The sequence below is a fragment of the Abramis brama genome, assembly GCF_963993115.1.
Source record: "Abramis brama genome assembly, chromosome: 13".
Taxonomy (NCBI): domain Eukaryota; kingdom Metazoa; phylum Chordata; class Actinopteri; order Cypriniformes; family Leuciscidae; genus Abramis; species Abramis brama.
In genome coordinates this window covers 29,034,623-29,051,873 of record NC_139975.1, presented here as the reverse complement: position 1 = coordinate 29,051,873, position 17,251 = coordinate 29,034,623, and the positions used below count along the sequence as shown (strand labels likewise).

Below are 17,251 nucleotides of genomic sequence, written 5' to 3'. Positions count from 1 at the left end.
AGCTTTGCAATCTAAGTAATGTTTAACCAATAACTAATGCTCAACATTAACTATTGTCAAATTTAACTAATTTAATAATAGATTAACGGAACTGAATCAACACTGATGTCCAAAGACATTAAATGTCTAAAGACATTTAAAAACTCCAAAATAAAAGCTACTATCAGCAATATAAGTCAATCATTTTCTAAACATTTTGGCTAGATTATCTACATACAGTATGCAAGTTAGGTAGGAGCTTACAATTGCAACCCTTTTTTTGCTATATACTGTATGACCACAAAATGTCATATTGTGAATATACAAAAAATGCACTCAATTAAAAGATATCCTCTTAAATCAAAAAATCTCAATATAATAAACAGTTGGCCTAGCAGTCTTGAGTGCTGTTTTAATGAGCATGAACTGTGGCACATGCACTTGCAATAAACACAAAATGTCTGGGGTTTTTTCTGCCTGCCAATTTAATTCTCCCTGAGCCAGCAAATACATCTGATGCTTCGCCAACTATGGCCGTCAACAAACTCTTCCCTGCATCATTAAAAAAAGGTTTGCACAGGACATTTATATTTATTCCATTACCTTTTATTTTAAGTGAAAAAAATACATGTATCCACAGTCACGTCAACAAAAACCAGGAAATATTTTTGGACACACTAAATGACTTTGGGGAAGTTTACACCAGAAACTTGCAGCACAGTGTTTCACGAAATATGAAATATTCACTAGTTTCAGCAATGTGCTGACTGAGCAATTATTACATACACATGTCCACCAATGACTTAAGTGCGTGGGATACACAACCATCTGAAATATATCATTATATACAGTCAATAACATTAACTTTCATTTATTTATTAAAATCAATGAAAAAGTGAACGCATTTCTAAGAAACAGAAAAGGGACTTCTTGGAACTGTCCACATGTATGAAACAATCTTTTTTAACATATGATTTTTTTTTTTTCAATTTACAGGAACTGCCAGTATCTGAACATTCAGTCTGACATTGCTCATAGAAATAGGTCTAAGTGCCTGAAGAACAAACCTCTCTTAGAGCTGGTTAAAATTGTCCAGCACTTCACAGCATGTGAGAGCTCAAGAGACCGGCAGAGATTTGGGACAAATTGTTGTAGAGCTGCGGCCGTCAGTCAGACTGAAAGGATTTGCACTCGTGGAGAGCTCACGGAGCACTTCCAAACTCCTCTGGGACAGCAGCAGGAAAGACAAGCCTAGAGAGGCTTCAAGAGTGTGAAGTGAGCCACGGGTCCATTTGAACAAAGATGTAGCTGATAAGCTATTTCCATTCCAACGAAACAGTCCACTGATGCATTAAGAAGCTAATATGAATCAATTCAGGGTCATTTGTGCAATGGACCTTCCCCAATAGTTAATAGTTAAATGTGTGTACATTAATAAATTCCAGTTTATGAATGAATGTAAATAGACTTATAAACAAAAAACAAAAAAGTTCAGCTTGTAGACAAATAGACCTACTACTGGTGCTCAGAATAAAAGTGATTTAAAATAAAAAGGAAAATTCTGGTAACACTTTATAATAAGTATAATATAGTTCTCACTTTAGGTTAGGTCACAGAAAATGGGAATATGACATTAGGGCCTTATCATACACCCAGTGCAATGCAGCGCCAGGCTGGACGCACGTGTTTTTTGCTAGTTTCAGCACGTCGCTGAACGTCCTGCGCCACGTTGTTTAAATAGCAAATCCATTTGCGCCCATCTGTTCACCCATAGGCTGCTGGTCTGAAAACGAGGTGTATTCGGGCGCATTGTTGGCGCGTTGCTATTTTGAAGCAACTGAAATAGACCGCGCCATTGACCAACTGAAACCTGGTCTAAAGTCAATGGCGCAGTATTTATTTTGTTATTTAAAGGGCACATTAGTAATGTGCCCATAGACGGGTACACTCTGCTTATTAAACACACAGGGACGCAGCAGCACACAAACATGCCAAATATTAAAAATAAAAGGATTACAATGTAAAAGATTATTATTATGTATATATATTTATTTATTTATACAGGTAAGTTGACTGAGAACGAGTTCTCATTTACAGCAACGACCAGTGTAGGTCACACAGAAAAAAGAGAAATACAGCCAGGAATGCAATATACAGTAAAACAAGCTAAATAAATTAAAAGCAATTAAAAGGAAAGCCAAAACAATCACAGGAAACAAACACAATCAGTAATAAAATGATCCTTAAGCAGACGTCTAAAATGCCGTAAAGGCACCAGATCATCCAGTTTAATAGTACATTGTAATTCATTCCAAATGTGAGGGGCAGAAAAACTAAACGCAGGTCTACCCAATTCAGAGGAGATCTTTGGGATCTGTAGTAATAGCCATCCCTGAGCTCTGGTCTGGTAACCAGACCATCTAACAGTTAAAAGTGAATTAATAAAAGATGGTAGTTTGTGCAAAAGAGCTTTGTACACAAAAAGTGCATATATAAAGATATGGTGGAATCCGCTTTTCCCATAGATGGTCTGCTGCTTTACCTCACGCACGAGCAGATCCGTTTCCTCCTCTTGAGAAGCGTTCAGTTTTTCCGCTTGCAAATTCTGCCATGTAAATAGCGAATCCGCCATGGCACGAGCTCAACTGGCTATTAAAGGGAATGGGAGATGAGACTCTGATTGGTTTATTGCACGTTACGTCCAAAACACACCCATTACACATTAAGAGAATAGGGATAACCCTTTTAGACCATGCGCCGAGCGCGCCGACCATTTTTCCCGTCGTTAATTTAGCAAAAGTGGATTCAGACGCCCTAAGTGTGTCACGGACACACACGGGAAAAAGGGTAGATCCAAAAGCAGTATTTATTTAAGGGTAATCCAAAATCATAGTCATCCAGGCAGGGGTCAAAGTCCATATAATCAATCCAAACACAAATAAACAAAACAAGAAACAGGCTAGAAACACAGACCTCAGAAGTGTGGACAATATACAACGACTCCGTGATAAACACTAAACAGGCAGGGTATATATATAACACAGAACTAACAATGATAATGGGGAACAGCTGAGTGCAATGATGATGGGGAACAGCTGAGTGCAATGATACAGTGATGGGTACAGACAAGGATTGTGGGGAATGCAGTTCCTAATGTAAATGACACCGTGGCGGAAGAGGACCTCTAGTGGTTACCCAGGAAACACAAACCAGACACTGTGACATAACCCCCCCTCTACGGAGCGGCTACCAGATGCTCCACGACACGAAACAAAACCCAACAAAAGTCCAGGAGGGAGGTGGAACGGTGGAGGATTAGGGGGAGGGATGGGGGGCCAGGTCCATGGAGGGGAACAGGAACAGGGGGTGATGGCTTAGCCAGCGGCCAGGGCGAAACATACAGTCCATCGGGCGGCCAGGGCAGAGACGACAGTCCATCGGGCGGCCAGGGCGGAGACGACAGTCCATCGGGCGGTCAGGGCGGAGACTTTCCCTCGGGCGACCACGGCGGAGACGACCCCTCGGGCGGCCACGGCGGAGACTTTCCCTCGGGCTGCCAGGGCGGAGACTTACCCTCGGGCGGCCAGGGCGGAGCAGAGAGTTTATCAAGCAGCCAGGGCGGAGCAGATAGTCCATCGGGCGGCCAGGGCGGAGACGACCCTTCAGGTGGCCAGGGCGGAGCAGACAGTCCATCTGGCGGCCAGGGCGGAGACGACCCTTCAGGTGGCCAGGGCGGAGCAGACAGCCCATCTGGCGGCCAGGGCGGAGACTTTCCCTCAGGCGGCCAGGGCGGAGCGGACTGTTCATCGGGCGGCCACGGCGGAGACGACCCCTCGGGTGGCCACGGAACAGGAACAGGAACAGACACAGGCACCAGCTCAGGAACAGACACAGGCACTGGCTCAGGAACAGACACAGGCACCGGCTCAGGAACAGGAACAGACACCGGCTCAGGAACAGACACAGACTCAGGAAAGAACACTGGCTCAGACACAGGAAAAGATACAGACACTGGCTCGGCGGTGGCCATCTTGTCCGGAGACACAGGCTCAGCGGCGGCCATCTTGTCTGGAAACACCGGCTCGGCGGTGGCCATCTTGTCCGGAGACACTGGCTCGGCAGACGTGACCTGAACAGTCTCTGGATCGGCAGACGTGACCTGAACAGTCTCTGGATCGGCAGACGTGACCTGAACGGTCTCTGGATCGGCAGACGTGACCTGAACGGTCTCTGGATCGGCAGACGGGACCTGAACGGTCTCTGGATCGGCAGACGGGACCTGAACGGTCTCTGGATCGACAGACGTGACCTGAACGGTCTCTGGATCGGCCGACCTGCTGTGTCTCCTCCAAGCACGCAGTACTGCTATTGCATAAAAGAGGAAGATAGCCTTCTTTGCCGTGGCAGGACTGATGGTGGGTATCTCCAGGACGATCTCTGGGATGACAGCGGGCTGCGCGGGGACGACCTCTGGGATGACAGCAGGCTGCACGAGGACAATCTCCGGGACGACAGCGGGCTGCACAGGGACGATTTCCGGGACGTTAGGGAGACGGGAAGTCTTCCTCCTCCTCCTCCTCTTACGATGGTCGGATGGTGGTATCAAATCCATCGTCTCAGGAGGCGTTACCACCTCTGGAACTGGCATGGCGACCATCTTGTCCCGAGACACCGGTGCAAGGTCAGCCATTCCGTCATGAGACACAGGTATGATTGGTGTGTCCCACTGGCTCCGATGCTGAAGGTAGCTGGTAAATCCCCAAAAATCCAGGATCTCCAGCCCCTTTATCTCCCACCCAGGCAATGGGTCATCCAGACAGACATTGAAGAATTCCTTCAATGCCGTGTCGTTGTACCCCAACCCTCTAGAGAGGGTCCAAAACATTTGGGCCAGACAGCCCACCGGCTGGCCCTGCTGGCGTAGGTCCATTAAGTTTTGGACCCGTCCCCTCCTCTCATTCTCCGTCTTGGGGGGAAGGATACGAAACCCCATACTGCTGGATCTATACTATGACGGAGTCGTTCTGTCACGGACACACACGGGAAAAAGGGTAGATCCAAAAGCAGTATTTATTTAAGGGTAATCCAAAATCGTAGTCATCCAGGCAGGGGTCAAAGTCCATATAATCAATCCAAACACAAATAAACAAAACAAGAAACAGGCTAGAAACACAGACCTCAGAAGTGTGGACAATATACAATGACTCTGTGACAAACACTAAACAGGCAGGGTATATATATAACACAGAACTAACAATGATAATGGGGAACAGCTGAGTGCAATGATGATGGGGAACAGCTGAGTGCAATGATGGGTACAGACAAGGATTGTGGGGAATGCAGTTCCTAATGTGAATGACACCGTGGCGGAAGAGGACCTCTAGTGGTTACCCAGGAAACACAAACCAGACACTGTGACAAAGTGCACTTGAGCCGTGCGCTTTAGACCATGCGCTTAGATCTTTAAAATAGGGCCCTAAGTGTTTTAAACCAACGTTTATTGGACATTAATTGCATTCATATTCAGTGTTCCTTAAAATGTCTACAAATACATTAAACACACACACACACACACACACATACATACACAGGGTTTCCGGGCCCTCTACACCCGGCGCAATGCAGCGCCAAACGCGACTCAAATGTTTTCTGCTAGTTTCAGCCTGATGCAGTTATCATTTTCACGTCCTCACGACATATTACTCATTAAGAGAATAGGGACAACCCTTTTAGTCCATTTTTCCCAACATTAAACTAGCAAAAGTGGATTTGGACACGCCTTAAGTGCACTTGCGCCATGGGCTTTAGACCATGCGCTTAGATTGTTAAAATAGGGCCCTCCATGTTTTATAGGGACTTTCCAATGAAATAATGAATTTTATACTGTACATATATTCTTTCCCCTAATCCGTACTAATGTATTTTAACAACGTGATCTTAGTTTTTGTATGTAATTAATATTGACAGTGTTTAAGTATTTATTTATTTTTATGCTGATATGAATGTAATTAATGTTCAATAAAGGTTGGTTTAAAGCACTTAATATAAATAATTTTTATATATAATATTTTAATGTATAATATATACATTTTGGCATGAAACACTGGCCCTGCATCCCAATTTGCATACTATCAACCCTAAATAATATCCGAAACAAGAATTACGAAGTGCAGACCGTGCAAACGCCAACTACTGTACGGGCCCACAACCCCTTTGGAGAAGGATTTGTGATATTTCATTTCACAACTAAACACAGATGAAAAGAACTAAGAACACAATTTTATCAAAGTCCTGCTACATATTATTAGACTTTCTACATGAATTGTCTTTTATATTTATAATTATTTTCTATTCACTTTGAAATCAACCAACAACCTCTAAGACAATCCTACCGTGATGGTGGAGACCATATCACTTAAAATGCATTGATTTTAAAAACACAATTAAGGCATCAAAGTGAATGAAATTCGATCAAATTCTGACAAGATAGTTATGCCAATCTTTCAAACATTCAAATCATAATCAATTACTTCTTGAAGACCACCAAACTGGCACACGGCAACTACGGCCCACAACTCCTTTGGAGGAGGATCCATGATATTTCGTTTCAGAATTAAAAACGCAGATATGTAAAAAAACATATCGGATTCCCATGAGACCAGTGGTCAAATAGAAAAGTCTTAAAAAGGGTTGAGTGATTAAAAATCAGTTACATGAACATGATGAAAATATTTGTTTTTAGTGTCATCTGTGTTCAACAACATTGAGAAAAGATCCATTTGAACATTAATTATTAAATGCATTATTATACAAAACCATGAAGAGAGTTCTCCACATGAAAGACCCACGACTGGATGATTAATGTGCTACTTTTATCTCCAATTCGGGAAGAATTGTTGAGAAGCGTAAATGAAATGTGGAGTGTGTATGAGGATGTTGACAAGTTGGTTTACAATGAACTGCAACAATGTTTCAAGATGCAATTTTGGGTACAAAATAAGTACATACTTAGGGCATAGGAGAACTGACGCAGCATGGGTCTCGTTCCTTACTGCACCTACACACAAATTAGTGCATGAAATCTGCATATAAATGTTTTTACAAACAAATCAGGATTCATCAATAATGTTCATGAAAACTCAGCTTTGCCATTACAAGAATAAATTACATTTAACAATATATTTAAATTAGGGCTGTCAGTTAAACGCGTTATTAACGGCGTTAACGCAAACCCATTTTAACGGCGTCAATTTTTTTATCGCGCGATTAACGCCTAGCAAACTTTGTAGTTTTTTTTTTTTTTTGACATGCTTTTGCAACAACTAGTAACGTTAGTACAACACCACCGGATCTAGCTAGACCGGAAACAAAACAACAGGCACGCCGCACACACTTGTTTGGGCTTGCGAGCCGGCCAAAGAGTGGACGAGAAGCCGCGTCTATGGACAACTTGTATCGCACATCGGACGCGTACTTTCTCAGTTTATGGCCAGCAATAAAAGGTGTGTGTACACTCATAGAGAATAATGTGTTCGAATTTTAAATACGAGGCGCTGCGCTTCGCTTCTCGTCCAGTGTGCGACCCCCTTTAACATTATGTTTTGAGTGGATGAATGATGAGCGCGAGACGCCGAAATGGATGCCAATAAGATTCTGAATGGAAAGTTTAATTTAAAAAAAGTGGCCAAAATGTTTCAGTTGACAAGACCAAAGTGATCTGTATGTTTTGTCATTGTGAACTGAGCTATCATTGCAGCACGTCCAGTCTGAAATGGCCTACTACTTGATGGCCATTGGCCAAGCACACTGATTCGCTGATGCGAATTCTCCACCCCCTCGTCAATATTAGGACCTCATCAGTATTTCTTTCACCCTTTTATTGATGGACAGTGTTACATTGTGTGAGAGATTATTTGCTCCAAGTGAGAATGTTAGTGTGAAATTGAACACTACAGTATGCCAATGTTGATTTCAAAAAGAAACATTTGCTCAAAGCAAGCCGATCCACTTTTCCATGTTGATAAGAGCATTAAAATGAGAAAAAATAATGGGACAAAAAGAAATCAAGAGACATTTAGAATAGATAAAAATGTGCGATTAATTGCGATTAATCGCGAGTTAACTATGACATTAATGCGATTAATCGCGATTAAATATTTTAATCGTTTGACAGCACTAATTTAAATAAAAGGTTATTTTAAACTGTAATAATATTTCAGTCTATTACCAATTACCTAAGCTATTCCACGACATTTAAATATAATATGGATGCATGTGGACACTCACCGCTAAGCTTTGGCTATTCCTTGACACTGTAGACAATTGTTCTAGATATCAGTTTAAGGAGGGCCTAAATGACATTGCATCAAGGTCATCGGCACTGATGTTGTGTGATGGGTTCTGGCTCACAGTTTTCTTTTCAATTTATCCAAAAGATGTTCAGCAGAGTTTAGATCTGTGCTTTGCACAGGACAATAACTTCTTCCAAACCAGAATGGCATGCTGGATTAGAAAAACAACCTTCCCCTAACCATTGAAACAATGTAAGCACAGAATTCTCTAGAACATCACTGTATGATGTACAATGATGAGTTTTTGTTTTCACAAAAATGGCTAGAATAGTCAAAGCCATTAATTATTCTTTTTTGTCCACATAATGTTTGGCCAAATCATGTATATAGTTAAAGTTAGCACTCCCAAAAGTAAAGTTGTGTATGGACTAGATCAAATGTTCCTCAAACATTCAATGTTGTCCATTAGCAAATATCATCACGTCTATTAATTTGGTGATTTTCTCAAATGCCTGAAACAAGGGCAACTTGAAATCACATATTGAGAAAGATGTTATACAAAAATGGGATTTTAATATGGGCGGAAAAATGAAATTGGAAATCTTTGAAAGACATTACAAAGCATTTGATCTTACAGAGTTAGCAAAGGGTCCACCAAGAATAACCGCGTCCTCACACAGATTGATTGAATTTGCTATTCAATGATAAGACTGAGAGAATGATCAAATGAACTCTTTCAATTTCATTACTGGATCAAAAGACCATGACTGAACCCTTAGAAAATTATTCAAGACACACCCTGGCCAGCACAGGATATCTAAACCAACAACCTGATCTCACAAGAAAACGTGACTATGCATACAATTTTGTCAAAGTCCTGCTACATATTATTACACTTTCTACATGAAATGTCTCTTATATTTATAATCATTTCCTATTCAACAAACTCTAAGACAAACCCCAATCCTAAACCTAGTCACAATCCTGCCATGATGTGCATTAAAGTGCATTGATTTTAAAAACACAATTAAGGCATCAAAGCGAATGAAATTCAGTCAAATTCTGACTTGATAGTTATGCCAATCTTTCAAACATTCAAATCATAATCAATTACTTCTTGAAGACAACCAAACTGGATCATATGAAAAAAATATATCAGTTTCACAGTTAAAGCCCGGGACACACCAAACCGACGCCAAAGAACTAGTGCTGATGAAAGCCGACTGTGTTGTCGCCTCGCGTCGCCTGTGTCGGGGGAAAAAAGCTGCACTTGAACACACCGAGAGAACCACAGCCGACTGTCAGCTAGCATGGGCGTGCTGCGCCTGCGTGTAAATGATACAATTGTCTAATTCTGCAGATACATTCAAAAGGGGAAACCGACGCTGCAGGCTGCAGATACACAAACCGTAAACAAAGCAGTGCGTGCTTACCGTTTTGAATATCAATCCTGCTAAACACTTTCTTTATTCCACTCCGCTCATGTTAATATTTAAATATTTGCCAAGGAAGATGACGTAACATTAGAACAGCCTTCTATCTATACCGTTTTGACTTCTTTGCTCGCTTAAAAGACATGCAGAATTTAAGTAAAGCTTAAAGTTGTGTATGGACGAAATACAGTTTTCCTAAAAACATTCAGTGTGTTGACCAAGAGCAAATCCCATCTACATTTCATTTCATTTGAAGATTTGTCCAAAGGCTTGGAAGAGGGCCATATTAGGCCTAACACCTATTTTCTATCAGAGGTGTGCAATTACAGATACATTAGTATTACCTGTTGTGTCGAAGGTCATTGAAAGTCATGTCATTTTAGATTACACTCAAAGCAGTTTGGCCAACAGAAAATAGCCAACTGCTTCTTTTTAGAGTAGGTGAAAATTAAATTGGCCGGAGGCAAAGGTAGAGTCATTTTCCATGACTTGTAAGCCTTTTACTTCACAAGATTAGAGACGTAAAGATGTTTGTGAATACTTAAATACTGAATCTATAAATATGGAATTCATAATATTAATAAGTTGATTCTCTTTTATTTAATGATATTACAGTTTTTCACAATTGCTAAAACACTAAAACCCATTGGCTGAACAAAGTTCTCAGTTGCCTGAACTCATTTAGCTAATTGTGCAATCTGTTGTCAATACCTTAAACCATTTCACATGGTAAAACAAAATTTGCAGATCTCACTTAGACTTTTCAGCAAAACTCTAAACACATTCTCATTCTCAAAACACATTCTGCACTCTAATGCACATGTCATCCATACTGGTAAACACAAGTGGCAAGAATCAAATACAAATACAAATAGAGAGCACATGTCATTAGCTGCGTTTACATGGACACTTATAATCGGATTGACGGCTCAATCGGACTAAAAAACCTTCATGTAAACACCTTAATCGATCCGATTGAGCTCGATCCGAATTAAATTTCGATCGGATTGAAAGGGGTGGTTTATCCCTTTTGTAATCCGATCGAGAGAACATGTAAACACTTGATCGGATTGAAAACCGAAACTGAAAGGACTGCGCATGTGCGATGACGTTAAATAGCGTAATGACGTTAAATAGCGTAATGACGTATGACGCGCGGAACGAGCTGTTCTTCCTGTTGAATAAAGTGTCATATTAATAAGTTTCCCGTCATTCTAAAATTCTCATTTCACTCGCGCGTCTGTGAAGTGAAGCAGGACAACGTCCTACCAGTCCTTGTTTGGGATTCTCATCCACAGAAGTCTGATTTTGGCCGCGGGGAGGGGCATTTTTACTGCGTGATCAATAAGCAGCACGGCAAAACGGTTAATATGCTCTAAATTATTACCAGAGACGAATTAATATTACGTCTGCTGTTTAAAAAAAATAAAGAACCAATAGATGAGAATATTTATGCGCGAACAGCGGGAAACTCTGTATATTCGTGCAGTGTGCGCATGTAAAAACATCAATCCGATTTGAAACTTGTGACATATAAACGCGCACATCAACCCGATTACTTTATTTATCATTCATGTAAACACCTTGTTCGGATTCATCAATCGGATTGATTTCATTCCGATTGTGTCCATGTAAACGTAGCTACTGATTGAACACAACCACTCAAAATTGATTTAACCTGTTTCAAATGATGCCCAAAGACAAGAAGAAGCACATTGATCACGTTTACTCCTTTGATTTTTGTCTCTTTCAGTATTGTATACTGTAGTACAGTGCATTGTATTTTTTAGTGTATTGTTTACTGACTGCTTGATAGTGTATATCATTTTGATCACTTTGTTTATGATTTGAGAGCAGTGTTTGATTTTGAACACAGGTAAAGCTGTTTTGAGGCGAAAGTTTCATTTTGCAAGAGGAGTCAGAGGTTTTGTGAATAGTGCTTGAAGATGAGGTTTTGTGTTTAATGTTTTCAGAAAAAGGAGCAAGGTTTCAGAAATTGTGTTTTAGCAATTGAGAAAAACTGTAATTAAATGCCATCACATAAACACATAACTCATTTTTAAAAATATCCATCCAACCATTATTATATGGTTGAGACGTAGTTAGAGAAGGGGCGGGGTTAACCTTAATATTAAAATAAATATTAACAATATTGTTGATCTGACTGCACTGACACTATTGGATGAGAAATGAACTGAACTGGACGATGACATCACTGTTTTCTGCAGAACTTTCTGCCGAATTGAACTAATTCAATATGTGATGATCTTTGCAATGTAACTGAATCAACACTGAACTGACTTCAGCTGAACAATAACACTTTCTTCTTTTTAGAGCTGCTTTGCAGCCGAGTTTATCACTGTAAAGCTGCTTTGAAACAATCTGTATTGTATAAAGCGCTATGAAAAGAAAGGTTAAAAAAAATCTAATGTGCTCATTTAAATTAATAATTTCTTCAAAAATGGAATTCTGTCATTGTTTACTTACAGACAAAAAAGTATGACATGTTCTTCTTTGAAATCAAAAAGTTGTAATTCAAGTTTCAAATAGGATGCAAAGCATAAATACAACTATAAAAGTGGTTCATACTTGTGTGCTGATGTGTGTTTGAGAAAAATGGGCTTGACACCAAAAGGTGCAATACTGACGTTAGTGGCAGCATCTAAAATGTAAACCAAAATCTGTTACCAAATCTGTAATTATTACATTTAATTCTGTTCTGTGCAACTTCTGGTGCCAGCTTTACAAAGTATTCCATAATTTTAAACTAGACTAAACTTTAAAATATATTTAAAAAAATGAATATAATTTCTGTAATCGTTTAACCATTACAGTTTTTCTCGATTGCTTAAACACTATAACCAGGCTTTTGAGCTAAAATTTCAAAACCATAATGCCATTTATCAAAAAGCACACCCATTTCCCTAAACTATAAACACTATTCCCTGTTTTGACACATGAGTCAGATTTGTTGAACTGTCACTGCAAAACTCTACACACAAATCCCTTTTCTCATTGCTTAGACCATGTTGTCATTTAGAAAGCACTAGCACTCAATATTGTTCACTCAAGTCAGCACAGCTTCAGCTCAGTTAGCACACAATTACCCAGGTGGAAACACTAAGAGTCAAAATTTAACACACATCAATCAGAACCTTCAATAGATATATAAAAGGGCCCGAATCAGTTTATTGCGTTTTGGAACAATGGATCCAGAAAGACATGAAGGAAGAGGGATAAGAATGAGGAGGAGGAAGAGCAAGGGCAAGAAGACAAGCAGTCTCAGATGAAATTCAAGCCACTCTAGTTGCCCATGTGTTACGGTGTGTTCACACGGGGCGTCAGCGTCAACGCTTCCCATTGACTTTGAATGGGTGACGTCAAGCGTTGCCGAAAAGAATTGTGGATCCGTCGGCGGCGCTTCACTGGCGTTGCTCGCGGCAGAAGTTGAGAATTTTTCAACTTCTGCCGCGAGCAACGCCAGTGAAGTGCCGCAGACGGAAGCGTCAGCCAATCAGGATCGCTCTATGCAAATACAGTAGCCAGGCGGCAGCCAATCACGTTCATCACGTTCATCCTGTTCAAGAGCAATGACAATGAAGCTTGTTGTTGAGTTCCTGTCTAATTTCATTGGCTGATGCTGCTATGACCATGGCGTCAGTGCCAAACTTCAGCCACGCCTTCCGTCAAGCGTTGACGCTGACGTCCCGTGTGAACACACCGTTAGTCAATGGTATGACTATGAGGGAGGCTGGGCTACGAGTAAGACCAAATTTGAGTCGCTTTACCGTCGCCTCGAGAACCTTCAGGGAGGTGTGGTGGCAAACAAAATTCTATCACTGAATAAGAGACAAACATTTCCAATAGTCTTTGATGAGGTTTATTTTCTTGCAAGAAAAGGCCAGCAGTCGTACAGTCACACAGAGTGGCACAGAGTGTGACAGTGAAGGGAGGGCATCCTTTCTCCTTTATAGTCTTGACTCCCAGAATGTTATCTTTCTAGGCAAATGATGGTATTTCAACCATATGTGGAACATTCTTAGACGTATCCATCATATTGTATCCTTGAGTGGAGGCCCTCCTGTCACGTCCCAACACTCTTTACCATTCCAATACAATTCAAATTCCATATTAGAATATGGTTTGTGTGTGCTCTTTTACTGTCATATGTTGGTCACACACATCTTACTGTAAGTAAATATTTTAAAAAAATTAGAGAGAGTAAAAAAAAAAGAGTAAAACAGGAAAAAAAAATTTTTTGTCTGTGTGTGTTTTCTGTGTATGAATAAAAATGTGCCAATATATCCACTGGTTGTGTCTTTTGTGTTCATCATGTGAAAGGGTTTGTGATGGGGGGAACCACAAGCAACATAAATTACCAGTTTTGGAAATGTTGTTTTGAATTTATTGCACCAGTGTCTTAGACTATGTTGTAGTGTGTGTGATTTTGAGGGCTTGTGTGTCCTGTCTGAGGGCAAAGTTTGGTTTTTCAGCAAGAGTGAATGGTTTTGAGTGTAGACCTTCATTTTGACCTGAAAATAGGATGTTTGGGGAATTGGGTGAGACGTTATGGATTTGTGTTTATAGTTTTGAGAATACAAGGCATAGTTTCAAGAAATGTGTTTAAGCAATCGAGAAAAACTGTATTTATGTAATATTTATTTTCTTTCCGAGGGACATCGTTTTCAGAAAATTATGTTCATAAAAAAATACCATAAAACTGACTTATTTTCATCGGGGGGATCGGGGGAGAGTATTCCACAGTTTGGGTGCAACAATACTGAATGATCTGCCCCCCATTGAAGTGAGGGTCAGATGCGAGTCATACAAAATTGGGGTGATATGAGCAGAACGCTTGGTATGGGTAAGTATTCTAGCAGCAGAGTTTTGAATATATTGTAATCTGGAAATGGAGCTGGCAGGTAAACCACTGAAAAGGACAAGATGTAATGAGACAAATGCATGGATGACAGTTTCAGCATCTTTGACAGTGATGAAGGAACGGAGCTGGGCAATGTGACGTAAGTGAAAGAATGCAGATTGTGTGATAGAGTTGATATGAGCCTGAAACGAGAGAGAGGTGTCGAAAATAACACCTCGATTTTTAACCGTTCTTGATGGTTTGATGTGAATACCAGCAATCTCACAGGTGAAATCAGTAGAAATATTGCTAGTGAGTGACGGAGTTACAATAAAAATGATCTCAGCTTTGTCTATGTTGAGTTTCAGAATTAAGCCAATTTGAATGGGCTTGAATGAATTTGAATTTGAATTAGGCCAATCTTTTATTTTATTCATACATGCAGAGATTTTGTCAGTTTGGGCAGACAGAGCAGGTGTACAGCGTAAAAGTGATAATTAAAACCATGACGATGTAAGATCTGACCCAGAAGTAATATGTAAATTATAAATAATAATGGCCTGAGAACAGAACCCTGGGGGACACCATGCTTCAGGGGGACAGTAGGTGATCAAAAATCCTTTACTGAAATGTAGAATTGTCTGTAAGAGAGGTAAGAAGAAAACCCAGAAAAAGCAGCACCAGAAATACCCACATCCAAGAGGCGAGAATTCAAGCAATTCATGAGAGACGTATCGAAGGCAGAGCTGAGGTCGACTAGCAGAAGAATAGACAGAGAACCAGAGTCACTAGAAAGTAGTAGATCATTAACTACCTTTACAAGTGCAGTTTCAGTACTATGAAGTGGGCGAAAACCACACTGAAATGGATCAAAGAGATTATTTGTGACTAGGGGTGGGACAAAATATCAATAGGGCGATATATCGTTGTCCGTCACTGTGCGATACGATAATCGATGCACTGGTGCCACATATCGATGTTTTAACTAAAAGCATTAGGCACTCTAAATAGATTTCCCTGCTCCCAGCGTCGCTACTTCATGGCTACTCAAGGTAGCGCTCAACACATGAATAAGGTCTTTAATAGGGATGTGCAAGACTAGTCGACTAAACGGTAGACCTGCTACTAGTCGACACTGAAAACAATAGGTGATTAGACAGGAAAAAAATATGCAAGATTTTATTGTTCAAATTACTGTCATTTTAAAGTTACTGTGAAGAGCAGGGCGCCAGTGGCACGAGAGGCCAGTGGCACGAGTGTTAATGAACGTCAGTCAGCTATGAAGCACATGCCGTTTACTTCCATTTTATTTATTTTAAAACTTCTGTTTACCGTTCACCAGTTCCCCCTTCTTCTCTGCACCTTGAACTTTGTTACATTTATATTAAAAAGCATTTTAAATAGCACATTAAAATAAAACACTTGGAAAAATAATGCTTTAAGAAATAATCTTTTTATTTTACCCCAGATTTACCACGTTCTTCGTGTCAGTCACGGAGAGCACAGAAATGACCGCTCAAAAGACAAACGAGGTGCGGGAGTATTTTGAATTAAAATTAAAATGGAAAAGTTTTTTGTAAGCTGTGCCATTTCACATAACTAGAGCCATGCATAACCATATTCAGGACATGCACGTCGGTGTGATAGCCGAAGCAAGCAAATGCCCATCCCGTATTCACTTCAACTCCGAAAAAAACTGCGCTTCAGAATCAGAATCAGAATGAGCTTTATTCGCCAAGTGTGCGGCGTTTAGCGGCATTTATTTTGGGATTTCACTGTTTGATTTATAGATTCAAATGGATCATATATACATAAGTCTTTAGAGGGTTTTTTAGACTAGTCAGTTACAAAACTTCAGTTTAAACGACTGTCAAATTAGTCGATACGCACATCCCTAGTTTTTAACGGGATGGCGGACAGCAGTGTGAGTAAAATAATAGATGCCCCAGCCACGTTTAAGTCTGGACACACTTCGGCTTTTATACCATTGATGGGACAAACGTGTAGTAAATAGACATCTTTGACGCTCTTCACCGAGCGCATACACAGATACACACGGGAGCATTTGAAAGCATGTGTCTATCAGTGGATTCGCCTATTTAATTTACTTAAAATGCTAAATTTAATTTACAGACTAAAAAAGTTTTCTACCAGTTTAGATAAAGAGAGAAAACCTGCACTTAACCTTTTCACAGGCATGTTGTTTTCATAGTTAGACAGATGTCGTGATGTATCATTATAGGATGGTCTAGCAATATACAGTAGTGATGCACCGAAATGAAAATTCTGGGCCGAAACCGAAACCGAAAATTTAGGATGCTCTTGGCCGAAGACCGAAACTGAAGCCGAAAATGGCTTCTTTTAAAAACGTATATACTGCTTGAATTTAATGGATCTGAAATGAAAAATCACAATATAATAATCAAATTTTATTAACAGTTACATAACAAAACATAAAATATTTTTAACAATAAATATAAATAATAATACCAAATAACATTATTCTTCAAGTTTTATGTTCCATCAAATAAAATAGTTTTTTAAAAGTTGTGCAAAAAAAAATCCACAATTTTGGAGATTTTTGCAGAACAAATGTTACATATTGCAACTTTGGTGTCCTCTCGTATAGGGCTGTCACTTTTGTGAAAAATAAATCCTGTTCGATTTTTGAGACATAGGCTAAGTGT

The 17,251-nt window shown here is 40.1% G+C and overlaps 1 protein-coding gene across 1 annotated transcript in view; it reads right to left on the bottom strand.

Moving 5' to 3' along the window:
- The window catches only part of il1rapl2 (interleukin 1 receptor accessory protein-like 2), a 47,410-nt gene extending 40,390 nt beyond the window's left edge, over positions 1 to 7,020 (bottom strand). Inside the window, exon 1 of the mRNA XM_084133717.1 lies at positions 6,988 to 7,020. Within this exon, the coding sequence (XP_083989843.1) occupies positions 6,988 to 7,015 (28 nt within the window). The 5' untranslated portion in view covers positions 7,016 to 7,020. The remainder of the gene's footprint in view (positions 1 to 6,987) is intronic.
- Positions 7,021 to 17,251: the final 10,231 nt, after the last annotated feature.